Source organism: Marmota marmota, unplaced genomic scaffold (genome assembly GCF_001458135.2).
Source record: "Marmota marmota marmota unplaced genomic scaffold, marMar, whole genome shotgun sequence".
Lineage (NCBI taxonomy): Eukaryota > Metazoa > Chordata > Mammalia > Rodentia > Sciuridae > Marmota > Marmota marmota.
In genome coordinates this window covers 31,801,705-31,815,128 of record NW_025999982.1, presented here as the reverse complement: position 1 = coordinate 31,815,128, position 13,424 = coordinate 31,801,705, and the positions used below count along the sequence as shown (strand labels likewise).

The window sequence follows — 13,424 nt, the reverse complement described above, 5'->3', positions numbered from 1 at the left end:
TCTCTGGAGTCACCTGCTCTTGAATTCACACGTTTATACTAACAATTATCTTCTCCTCTTAAAGCTGCTAAAAATGAAAAACAAAAGAAAGAAACCTGAAAAGGAAATCAGATATGGATGAGTGAAAGTAAAACAAGTAGAAAAGAAAGCAACAGAGTCCTGAGATGAGTGAGAAGCTGAGAGGAAGGTCCCAGCAGAGAGCCCAGGAAGCTGAATGCTTGGCACAGCCAGACCCGGAGCAAGGAGAAAGTGGGAGCCAAAACCGAAGAGTGGAAACCCAAACCAAAGGCAGCTCTAGAGCCTGGGGTAAAGAAACAGGGTAGCTGGAGTAAAAAGCAAGATAAAAGCAACGTTTAGGCAAATTGAAAACCCACTCTCTTACATTCAACACAGATTAACAAGAAACTGTCAAAGGTCAGGTTGTCATAATCATTGTACAAACGAGAATCACACCTTTCCTACCCATCTCTTGTTATGTGCCCCCAAATTTCTATTATTCTTTGTCCTTAAATTACATAAAATAGTTAATAAATAAATTTCCTTAACAAAAACCAGCCCAAGGTCATTGCAGTTAGCAACCCATAATTCCACTGTAAATGCAACTAAAAATTATAACACAGTAGATGATACTTAGTACCACCACTAAATTTGAAAAACATTGTCATATTTGATATTAAAAGAATTATATTATTTATTTTATAGAATAAACAGAGCCTGCAAAAAGACAATGCAATTTGCAAATAATTAAAATTGAAATGTTAAACATTTTTTTTCTGTGCATATTTTAGCACACTATTGAATATATTAATGTCTTATATATTGTATTTTTTGAATCATAATTCCAAGGATAATACAAATAAAAGTAATGTGATCCAGCAAATACACGCATATAAACATTAAATATGCTGTGCATGTAACTACACCTCATAATAGCAGGGGTCTGAAAAAAATAGGGTTGATATAAACAGCACCAAAATATACTTTAGGAAGCTGATAAAAATACTACTTAACCTTGTCTACACTAGTCTCTGGTGATGATGAATTATTTATTTGAATTTGTTCATGTGCCAGGCATTATGTTTGGTGTGAAGCTAAAACACAGAGACAGATATGATCCCTGCTTTCATGGAGCTTCTACTCTATAGAGAGGAACAGAAAAACAAACAAAAATATCACATCAGGAAACTTACAAATTATGATAAATGCTTTAAAATGAAGTATAATGTTAAAAGATATAATGAGAAATCATAACAGAAGGAACAAATTAATTAATTAATTAATATTGCTGTACTGGTTGTCATAAATCCAGGAGCACTCTACCACTGAGTTGTATCCCCAATCCTTTCTTAAATGTTGAGACAAGGTCTTGCTAAGTTACCATGGCTGCCCTCAAACTTGTGATCCTCTTGCCTCAGCCTCCCAAGTAACTGGGATTAAAAGTGTGGACCATCACACTTGGCAGAAGGAATGAATTTTAACTGATGCATTAAGGAAGAAATGTTGAAGAAAATTATTTTTAAGATGTAGTAAATGGATAGAAGTGAATCAAGTGAATGGAAAAACCATTACAAGCAATGAGACATGAATGGACAGGCCTGAGACAGAAGACAGCTTGCTGACATCAAAAATCTAGCAGAGATTGGTGTGGCTGGAGCAGAAAAGGACAAGGGCAGGTGTGAGGAGAGGTGAGTTCCAGCAGGGAAGTGCAAGCAGACAGCAGGGCTCTGTAGGATATGTGAGGGATCTGGATCTGAATGGGAAACAAACAATATGTTTTAAAAACAGGAGACAAATGATTAGTTTTGTAAAGATTCATCTGGTCTTAACATGGAGAATGGATGGAGAAGAACAAGAATAAAGATAGGGAGATTATACCCTAAGTATGTGTATGAAGACACAAATGGTGTGAATATACCTTGCATACAACCAGCGATATGAAAAATTGTGCTCTAGATGTGTAATATGAATTGTAATACATTCTGCTGTCATATATAACAAATTAGAATAAAAAATAAATAAATAAAGTTTTAAAAATTAGGGAGATTAATTAGGGAGTGACTAATAATTAGGGTTTAGTGGTGTTGGAAAAAATGAAGAGAAATTAATAAATTTAAATTTTACTGTGATTTGGAAAATAACATTACAAATGTCATTCTAAAATACTGTTAAAAATAATGGTGAGACCTTTGTCTTGCTCTTGATTGCAATGGGATTTTCCTAAATACAAAGTTATTACTGGCTTAAGTCTTTAAATCCTTCCTAATCCATAGGAAGTATAAGACATTTGTAATCCTCTCTGTAAGAACTTTGGTTTATACTTTGCTTTTGGGTCATATCTTGCTGTTTCCTATCAAAGACCTTGCTTTGGATTTTGGTGTATTAAGTTTTTTCCTTCAGTAATCCACACTACCTCCAGCTACTGCTCTATTGCTTTGATATCCTTTATAGACAGTTCTGAGAGGGTTTTCTGCATGGTCTCTTTACTCTGTCATCTATGTAGTAATTAACTCTTTGACATACTCCTACTGGTTTCTGCTCTTATTCCACCAAATTTACTATGCCCAAATCACCAAATACACACATGAGAAAAGACTAAATTTACAACAACAAGGGAATGGTTAAATATTATATATTCATACGGTATGCAATCATTGAAAATAATTCTTTAAAAGACTTTTCAATGTTCACAAAATTTTTTGGTCCTCGACAATTATTCTCATTGGTATGTGTCTCTCTTGTTTTCTCTCCATTTTTTAAAGCTACTAAAAAGTGATGCAAAAATAGAGGGCTACATGTTTCACATTAATTAATTATTCACTAGTACTATAAGGAATCAAGAAAATTACACACAATCTGTAGTGACTAATGTTAAGCCTCTGGCTCAGTCATGGGATTGCCATTATCATTTCCCAGTTGCCTGCTGCCATGGGTAATTGAAAGTTGGCATGGATACTCCCATACCAATTTTCACTGGCCACAGATAAATTGTTCTGATTTTTGAAATCATAGTTATTATTCGACTCCATCTGTTCTCTTCATTTTTCAAGTCAGCTGTCAAATCAAACAAGTAGGTCCTTACTAAAAGTTTTAGAAGTTTTACATATGTTATCAGGGTACAGGAAATAATTTTATAACAGGCTGTTGTTGAGTAAAATTCCACAAGGTGAACCAAGAGAGAATTCACAGGAAGTAAGGTGACATGTTGACAGCTGCTTTAGAGTGATGGTGGGAAATTGCTGTATTTATAATAACAGTATTTAACATTCTTTCATTCATTTTTGAATACTAGGCATAATTGTCAAGAAAGATTTAATTGTGAGATCCTAAAATTGCATTTCAACTCTGACCTGCTTTTGCCATTTATTCTAGTCTATTTTACTTTAGCTAAAATTAAGAAGCCCATATATCAAAGTACAAAATTGTTTTAAAAATTATTTCATATATTGTTTTGCTGCTACTAATATAATGAAAAATTTCATTTTTTATGTTTTCTTTTTAAATATAAAGTGATTCTGTCATTCCAAATTTGAAAATATATTTTGACAGAGTATCCAAATCTCAGTATGTAAATATAACTTATTATATTTCAGGACTTGGGAGAACAAGAATAATAAAGTAGATAAATCAATCCAAACTTTTTACTCTAAAGGAGATTTGTTAATTTAAAAATAGACTTTTCTATGATTTGTGTTATATTAGTTACAAAACGTCTGACCCCATTTTCCATCCCTTCATATATCCATACCTTTTACAATCTGACTATGACTCTCTCAATAATAAGTGGTATCTATTTTCTGGTCTTTTAATCTAGGCTCAGTTTGGGACTTTCTTTAGTCAAAAGAATATGGCGGAAGTGATGGTAAACTGATTATGAGCCAGGGACCTCAAAAGACCTCACATTCTTTTTCTTACTCTCTTTGACTTCCTGCCTTCACCTTGAGAATAAGTCTAGGAAAACCCCTGGAGGAAGAGAGATCATCTGGAGTATACACACACTATCTACCAGTGGCCAACCTAGACCAGCCACCCTCACCCAACCTCTTAGCACAGAAGAGATATCTGAGCAAACTCAGACATTACCAGCTGAGACTGGGGAATCACTGAGCTAAGCCAAGTATAAATTTCTAAACCATAGAATTCTAAGCTAAGTAAATGAATGTAGTTTTAAGTCACTAAGTTTTGGGGTAATTTGTTACGTATCAGTAGCTAACTACTATAATCTTTTTTATTTTGTTTACCTATTAAGAAAGAAAATTAGGAAATAGTATTACACAAATTAAAAATTTAAATGATTACATTAAATATACTTTTCTGAAGATATTAATAGTTTATATTATCCTTCATATTTTGGCTGTTGATGTTATATTAATATTTATAGAGTATCTTTTATTCATCAGGTGTTTATTAAATTCCTACAACCACATTATCAGGTAGGAATTTTTAACTTTATTTTATAAAAGACCTTGGTAAAGAAGCAAGGAGCATGTCTAGGTTCACACAGCTGGCATAGCAGAGCTAGATTGGAACACAGAAAATAGGAATATGTAAATTAATTTATTCTATCATATATCTCCACTAGCTCCACAATAAAATGGCAATCTAGGCTTTTTTTGGGAAGAGCTCTTTTCTAGAAACTAGCTGTGTATGTTCCAGTTTATTGTTTGAAATGTGCTTGACTTTGTTTTATTCAAGAGTGATGCCTACCAAGGACATATAATAATAACCAATTCTTGCAAGGATCCAAGATGGAGAAATTAAAATGATCCAGTCTCTTGAAGGACATGCTAAATGACCTAAATGCTGCCCTAGGATGTACTGAAAAATAGTTTATGTATATCATATGGACTTCTTCATTTGGGCATTTTCACACTCAATTCTAAGTGGCCAAAGATCACTGCTATCCTTTCAAATTCTCTAGTTTTTTTGTACCATTATTAAAACAACTGAATGAGAAATTGACTAAAGTAAAAATATTTTCTAGTGTAATATGTCCTGATAAATTTGAAATAGTGATTTTTTTTGTAGCAAATGATTACTAGTGATTGTCCAATTGGCTCATGATATTTAATGTGAAAAGCCAATATTTTAGTTATTCATTGGCAGATGACACAATTTATTTGTGATACTGGTATAAAAAATAGAAGTATTTTTGTTTATGGCTTAAATATAAGATGGAAACCTGTCAGAAATAAGTGAACAATATACTACTGAGTGTCCACGATACTTACTAGCCTAGCATTTGTACATTGGGATTGTATGTGACACATCACAGGTGCTAATAAAATTTTAATGGTGAGAATAAAAAGTGATAGAAAAACAAGAATGGGCTCAATGCTGCAGCTTCTAATGTCCCCTTGACTATACGCCACTAGGAATAATGATGCTAAACAGATGAGTAAAGACATTTTTAGGAAGTCTTTTCCAGTCCTATTACATCCTCCAAAGCAACCACCAAAGGCAAAAGGCTGCACATGAAATTAACGCTAATGAAATCAACATTAACAAAATCAAGACAACCTAAATATATTTTATTTTAGGTTGATGTATGGAAATTTCAATTGTATCATCTGAAAACTGCCTGATGTTGACTGCTAATAAAATAAGTACAAATGTTTGAATATATGGCTTAAATATAAATAACACCAGAGAGTCTGGGGTAGTAAATATACATGTACTTTATCCTAGGTTGTGATATACATTTTAATCATTTTGTTCACTTGAAATATCACATTTTATACAGAGTTTAAAAATGTGTTTTTAAGTAAAGAATAGAGATCAGTGAAATGTTTCTCCAGTGGATTCTTTCAACTGAAAATGTAAGAAACTGCTATAAAACCAGAGTTAATAGATATTTAAACAAAAATTTTTGACTTAAATATATATTATGTGGCATTTTAAGACAGCATTGTGGTAACAGCAAGACAATCAAAATCACAAGTCATTGTGGAAGTTCACAATGACTAGTTTTCCAACAACAGTTTTAAGAGATGAGTTAAATCAGCAACCATTTGCATGTGTGTTTTGTGGTCACTTTAATTGTTATTAGTTTAACCTAGAATGGAAGAAGACACCAATAAACAAGATGGTCAAATACATAATGTCCACAGTCTAAAGGAGAGTAAGCCAGAAACTAATAGCTCAACTGTAGACACTCACAGCTAAAGAAAATATCAAATGTTACATGCTGTTCACATCTTAAATTGTAGTTCTTGAAGAAAAGCTCATTTGTTTTCACTAAGAAACCTTTAAGAGACCTGATCGTTTCAATTTCCCAAATGAAAAAAGTCCAAAATAACTGAAACATCTCAGATTCTTGTAAGAATTTGTTATCATATATGCCTATGATAAACCCAAATCAACTACATTTTAAATAATAAATCAGGAAATATGTGTCATAAAGGGCAATTTCCACTGAATGTTTGTCTTTCTCAAATATCTACCAACAGGGTCAAATTTAACTAGGAAAGTCAGTTTTTAAACTTCAAGTTAGTCAAAGCTTGAATGACAACACACAAAAAAAAATAATCATGTTAAAAGCAAACTAAATTGTACAATTTGAAGCAATTACTTAAAATATTGAATAATATACTGAAGAATATATTTCCACTTCTTTCTCTATTTTCCTTCTTCTTTTCATAAATTTAACCAAGTAATATCTCTATTTTCACAAGGACATAAAGTAAAAGCCTAGGTTCAGAATTTAGGAAAGTTTATTACTCCAGTGATCTGTGGAGTGAGTAGTCTTTTTTCTAACACGATATTAATTAAGAGCTTATTTAATGCATTTACATTTGGTTATATAGCAAGAGTTTGACTAAGTCATTTCTAGGAAAGCTGATATTTGGGAATAACTGTCACCTCAAAAGTAGGCTTTCCATTTTGTCCATTAGTAGTAGCTGCCCACTCAGCACCTACAATAATACTGAAGGAACCTTATGTTCCTTAGTTTCCTTAGTAAAATCTCACAAAGACTACTTCTGTAGAAACTGATAAGCCAAAAGATGTCAGATGTGAGGAGGGTCCCTCAATCCCCAGTGTCATGAACCATGCTACTGGAGAGTCCAAGGATTCTTGAGTAATGCATACCTCATTTTGCCATCCAGAATTGGAGACATGGGAAAGGTTCATTCCTATGTCCTAATGATAAATCAGAGCATGGTGAACCAAAAATAGCTGTCTTCTGGGGGATCCTACCAGTATCAGTATAAATAGTTAATTTTGGATAGGGGGTTACTAGGATTAAACCCAAAGGTACATTATCACTGAGCTTTTATAAATAAGCTTTTATTTATTTATTTATTTAGAGACAGAGTCTCACTAAATTGCTGAGGCTGGCATTGAACTTGTGATCTTCCTGTCTTAATCTCCCAAACCACTGGGATTACAAGTGTACACCACCGTGCCCAGCAAGTAGCTCATTTATGAAAGGACTAACCACTCCTTAAAATAATGTTCACTTTAGGATTCACTTGACTGAACTGTTTTTGCTCAGTAATATATGAGGCTCTTCCCTGTTGTTATAAGTAGTTATAGATTCAGGCCAACTACAGTTGGCCCTCAGAATCTGAGGGTTCCACATCCTTGGATTCAACCAGCTGTGATTCAAAAATATTCGGAAAAGAAATTGCATCTACTAAACATGTACAGACTTTTTCTTGTCATTATTCTTTAAACAATACAGTATAATAAATATTTGCACAGTGCTTACATTGTTAGGCATTATAAGTACCTAGAGATGATTTAAAGAATAAAGGAGAATATGCATGAGTTACATGCACTGTTTTGTATAAGGGACTTGAACATGTGCAGATTTTGTTATCTGTGGGGAAGTCTTCCAATCAGACTTACAGACACAAAGGAATGACTGCATTTTCAAACAAGGTCCTTGGTACTTGTTCAGATTACATAGATTCTTCTCTGGGCTAAGGAATACATATTCTACTTTTTGAAGAACCAATTGGTCAGTCTATTGAGTTATGTTAGCCTAAAACCTAGTTTTCTAAATATAATGAAAAAATAACAGATTTTTCTACTTAGTTTTCACTGGTTTGTAGAAATATCACCTGGAAATCATCACATAATATTTTATCTTTCAAAGTTGATACAGTTTTTAAATTTTTTGACCAGTAGCCATGTGTGTCCATGATATGCCATCTATGACCAGGAACAACTTCCTCAATTATTTTATTTTATTTTATTTTGCAACTAGTGAATTGTGTTACTCAAAACTGTCAAAGTTTAAGCAGAGTAAAGGCATAATAAAGAAAACTAAGAAGGAATGTTGGTATCTTTATAATTATGTACTCAGCTTTCCAAAAGAAATTTAAATTCAATTTAGATTAACTTTGTTCAGAAAATAGTGTGTTGAAAGCAATTCAAGAATCTCATGTTGTTGTCACACCAAAATGAGCACTTCATAGACTTTACTAGTTTAATCTAAAAACAGAAGTCAATCAATGGACCTCAGTTATTTACCTTATGGAAAAATGTAAGCAATATGGGCCAGAATCCATGTATTTTCCAGAACATAATACTATAAAGGCTCAAATATTTAATATACAGTAAATAACAATCAATGCAGAACATATTTTGACATAACTGTTATTACACAAATCTTATGTCTGACTATAAATCATTGGAGTTATGATTCTCATTCAAGGTGCTATCTTTTATATTTGATGCCTTCTTTCTGATATCTTTCAATTATTCTCCATAAATATTTTTACCTTATGGTGAAATTGGCTATTTGAATACAACAGTTAATAGGTATGAGGAACTACAAGGGAAATCTTAGGATCAAAATATAACAAATGCTTTTCTATATACCTATAGCCTATGAGAATCCCTTCATTACCAAGCAATATCAATTATAAAAAATACCAAAATAACTACTAAGATTTAGTGTGTTGGTAACTAAATTACAGTGAATATATCTGCCCTTCCTGAGTTGGACTTATTCCTACAGGTAAACTCCCACTAATAAATCAAAAACACATGTAAATAAAGTATTTATTTGGAGGCATGGCTTTGCAATGACTGTTACTATAAAACAAAAGTATTCAAGGGATTTCAAAGAGAAAAGACCCACTTTAAAAATAGTCATAATTTAATGGAATTCTCCTCAATTGCATGGTAATGATATGGCTATCTTTTTTTCTCCCTCACAGTTCAGTGAGGAAAAGTAATTATCATGTAGTTTACAACATGTGTAATTTGTGTATAATTATAAGAGATGCTCATTGTCTCTATAAATACTTATTGAAGCAGCAAATAACTGATCACTGCCAAGAAAGCTAAATGCAGGCAACACTAATTTGAGATTATCTGTTCCTCTTTCTAGTCCTTCTTGCTGTTCAATTTCATGGCATTTGATGTATACAAAAGTAATGAAACAAAGGAATGGTATTGTTTCCGTTTTTTGAAATGCAGACAGATTCAAATGATCATCTAAAGGTAAATTTTAGATTATCAGACACTTCTATTCTTGGTAACTTCAATAAAAACTATACATTTGCAAAACAATGATTGTCTAAATATTTTTAAAGAACCATGAAGTGATTTTGGTAGTCTTTTATTAAAATAAAATACTCTCTTAAAATGCAAAATTAACTGTCCAGAATTTATTTTTGTGAGAACTTAATTTGAGATGGCAGCTCTTAGGATAGGGGGCTGATATCTGTCATTGGTCCTTCAAGGTCCACTGCCCACCTTTTATATCTGGGAGGCCAATCTCCATGGGCAGCATCCCTTTGCTCTCAGTTTGGTTTGGCCATTGGGAGTAAACAGCATGAGAGCTCAGGCTGAAGGACAGAGTGATGGGGGCATTTATTGCCCTGGATCCTCCTTGAGACTGACAGCCTTGGACTCATGCTCCTCACACTTCCTCTATAGCCTTCATCATATAGTTTTCTCTTCCTCTGGGTGGGGTAATTGTGTGGGATTTTAAAAGTCTGTTGTAACCTGACCTGGGATACTACAAATCCTTGTTCTTTTCTTTTATCTTGCTAATACCTTTTAAAACCACCTTTTATTAAAATCTTTGACATTATTCTAATTTTATTGTACCTTCTCTTTTCTATGAGACCCTGATGGTTACATTTAGTTCTTATTTATTCTTTATGAATTTCACTAGTAAACCAGGTATACAAATGAACAAAGCATTTAAAGACTTGGACATTGTAGACCAATGACATAACAAAATATAGCACTTAATGAATGTTTGTATCATTTATATATCCATGGAATGAATTTAACTAGAAATGTCTAACTACCATCTAAAAGTTTAGATTTCTAACAATAATCAGCACCATTAAATTGAAGTAAATACTTTTAGTTATTCCTATAAAATTATTGAATTGCTTACAAAGAGCACACAAAAAGCTAGAAACTAGATATGTTTACAATATTTTCAAGAACAAAATTTATCTTTACAGATGTATATATTAGGAGAGAGATTTACCTTTTCACCAATTTCTCCTTTGCTGCCTTCAAAACCTTGTTCTCCCTGTAGAAGAGGAGTGTGGTATGTATAAGAAAATAATACTTACAATACATATAATCTTAAAGTAAAAATAATGTTGCTAACAATGAAAAAATCAATAGTTTAATATAATAATTCCTACTATGTAAGCTCTAAGCCAATATTAAATAACACAGAATTTAAATATTCCTAAATTCTGAAAGAACATTTTTCTAGTAGCTTCTAGGTAATTTAATCTTGATAAGCCTGAATTTTCCCATGTCTAAAATAAGTATGCTAGTAGTTAGTACCTGGCTCATTGACTTGTTTTGAGAGTTAAACATATCATCAGCATAGAGCCTACCACAGACTATGTCATTCTTGTTATTATCACTACTTATTATATTATACTAGATCCAAGAGAAACACTTCTTGGAAAGCTGATGTTGCTACATCCTTCCAGTGAGAGTTTCAGGATGGGTGAGTTCTGGTTTCAGGAAGTTCTGCTCCTGCTCCCTCCTGTTCCCTCACCAGCACAGTGCTCTCCATTGTCCCTCTCTCCTGCCTTTCAGCCACAAAAAGGACGGGTGGTCACAGAGCTGCTGGCTGTTAATTGCCAAATTTATTCTGAAAAATGTAAGGCCCCTTTTCTTCCAGTAAATCCTTTCTGATGCAATGAGCCTAGTTCCCCTTTCAATTGGGTATAGATTTTGAGAGCACTCATGTTACCTCCATACAGTCAACAGATATTCACTGATGTCTCCTCCATGCCAGGCGCTCAACAACATAGTCAGCAAGTGACTATTGGGGATGGGTCATATGCACCCCTCTACTTCTGGAACTCTTTGACATAAAAGCATTCAGGAAGCATTTCCTGAGGGCACCAAGACAAGAGGTCAAGAGTTTCTTATCTCCAGTTTGTCTATAATGCCTCTACAAGGTGACACCTGGCATAATTTAAATTCATATAAATTATATGAAAAAGAATGCCAACTTAATACTGTATACATGGTTTGTGAATGTATAATTTGATACATGTACATACAAATACATGTGATAGGTACACACACACACATACACATATAAGATTAAATAATTATTTTTGCTTTACCTACTCTCAAAAAAAATTACCAGGGAAGATAATAGGTTAGTTGAAAGATATTTTTACCACTGAATGTATTGCCTACCTTTTTTCCCTACCATTTTTCCTAAAATATAGACTTTAATTTGATCCGTTAATTCCAGCTGACATTGAAGCTGCTAAATGCCTCCAGTACATCAGCCACAATGTCAGCATGATGCAGCCACCACAAACAGCTGCTGGAAAGTCCAAAACTATTTCCCAGCAGATAAATCTGCACATCCCTTGGCTTGCAACTCGACTCGCAGATGCAGCACATGCTGTATCAATGGGTTTTGTCTAGAACTACTGTGAAGAAATTCAGAAGCTTACCATTTCATCACTGCCAGTTCAATCTTATTATCTTTATTGGGCCAAGTAAAGGAAGCATTTTTTAAAGCTGTTAACTATAAACAAATGCATATATTTTAAAATGATATTTTTAGCCACATAGAAAAACCTAGTGCCTAGTAATTTCTGATACCTTATTGCTAAAATGTGTAAAAACTTCTCCAGAACATATAAATGATATGCTTGGCTTTGCTGGGCATCTAATATTGCATCAATAATGCTGTCCCTTGTGGTAGGATTATCTGGGTTGTATCATGACAGCTGGCCCCACCTGAAGTGACACCCATCCTTCCAGGAAACTGAAATATACCAATCTACATGCTCGTGTAGCTATGCTGGTCAAATACAATCATTCTCTTTCCCAGAAAGTCTTTGGACAGTAAAAGGGTACAAAAAAACGTTCACTTTTTTAAAGAGAAAGATGTTGGGCATTGAAAGAAGCAGCCTATCCAGCAAAAACCTTCTCATTTATCATGCATTTGTCATTCTGAAAGACATGTTTTAGAAAAGATTGTAATGACTTTGTAATATTTAATATTTTATCACTGTAACCATCATGTTGAGATAAACCTGGGATATACAAAAAGAAGGATAAATAAGAAGTAACCAAATCCAAAGGCATTAAAAATTATTCCACTGTACATTGTAAGCTTTAATAACAGTGAAAATGTTCCCAGAGAAATTATCTGCACTTTCAGTATTTCCAGTACTCAGAATGCACTATTGTTCACGTTCTCAGATTGCCCTCTCTCCTAGCATGGTCTCTCTGAGAAGAGACCATAGGTCCTCATTAACTTCTTGAGTTTTTGATGAAATTTGGTTTTATAAAATACATTTTCTGAATCTCTATTATAGTATGAACAAATTCAATTGTCAAGTTGCAAAAACTCCCTAGTTCACATAAAACATTAAACAAAACCTCTACCTTTTGACCAGGTAAGCCTGGAGCACCAGGTAAACCATTTTCACCCTAAAAAAAAGTAAACAGAATAAATTTTGTTAGCCACAAAAACAAAGACTTTTTTTGTTTGTGTGTGTAGTCTTCAATAACCAACACTAATGTTATGGGGAAGAGTAGCCTAATATTGAATATCTGTCATGTTTACAGACTTTCCATCTGTCCATTAGATCGCAACTCCAGGATTACCATCTCAACTTTAAAGTAGGGAAAGGGAGGGAGGCTTTTATAGGTTAATAGTATGCTTAAGGTCATCCAATTTGTAGCAGTACCTGAGATTTGAAATGATGTCTCACTGGCCACAGCTTGCTTTTCCATATGCTGTTTAGCATCCTTATTTTATGTTCTTTCTTTCAAACCTCTGGGCATAACATTAAAGTCTGACACAGTGCTTTTTATGGTACAGGTGATGTTCCCCTAACAAACCTATCAGGTCAATATTATTACCACGACTGCCTTTTAGATAATGACAGCAGTAGGTGGTGGAACTGGAATTCTAATGCACACAGTTTAGCTCTGTGTGCCTTGATGCCTTC

At 33.5% G+C, this 13,424-nt stretch overlaps 1 protein-coding gene across 6 annotated transcripts in view; it reads right to left on the bottom strand.

Annotated features, from left to right (window-relative positions):
• Col19a1 (collagen type XIX alpha 1 chain) overlaps nucleotides 1-13,424 on the bottom strand; it is a 319,421-nt gene that overhangs the window by 221,229 nt on the left and 84,768 nt on the right. For 3 of the 6 annotated variants that reach the window (XM_048805611.1, XM_015487951.2, XM_048805615.1), the window contains 2 exons: nucleotides 12,856-12,900; nucleotides 10,460-10,504 (listed from right to left, as the gene is read on the bottom strand). The exons of 1 other annotated variant lie outside the window; for it this stretch is intronic. In XM_048805611.1, coding sequence (XP_048661568.1) covers nucleotides 10,460-10,504; nucleotides 12,856-12,900 — 90 coding nt within the window. The remainder of the gene's footprint in view (nucleotides 1-10,459; nucleotides 10,505-12,855; nucleotides 12,901-13,424) is intronic. 2 more of the 6 variants (XM_048805612.1, XM_048805613.1) reach the window with 1 other exon arrangement.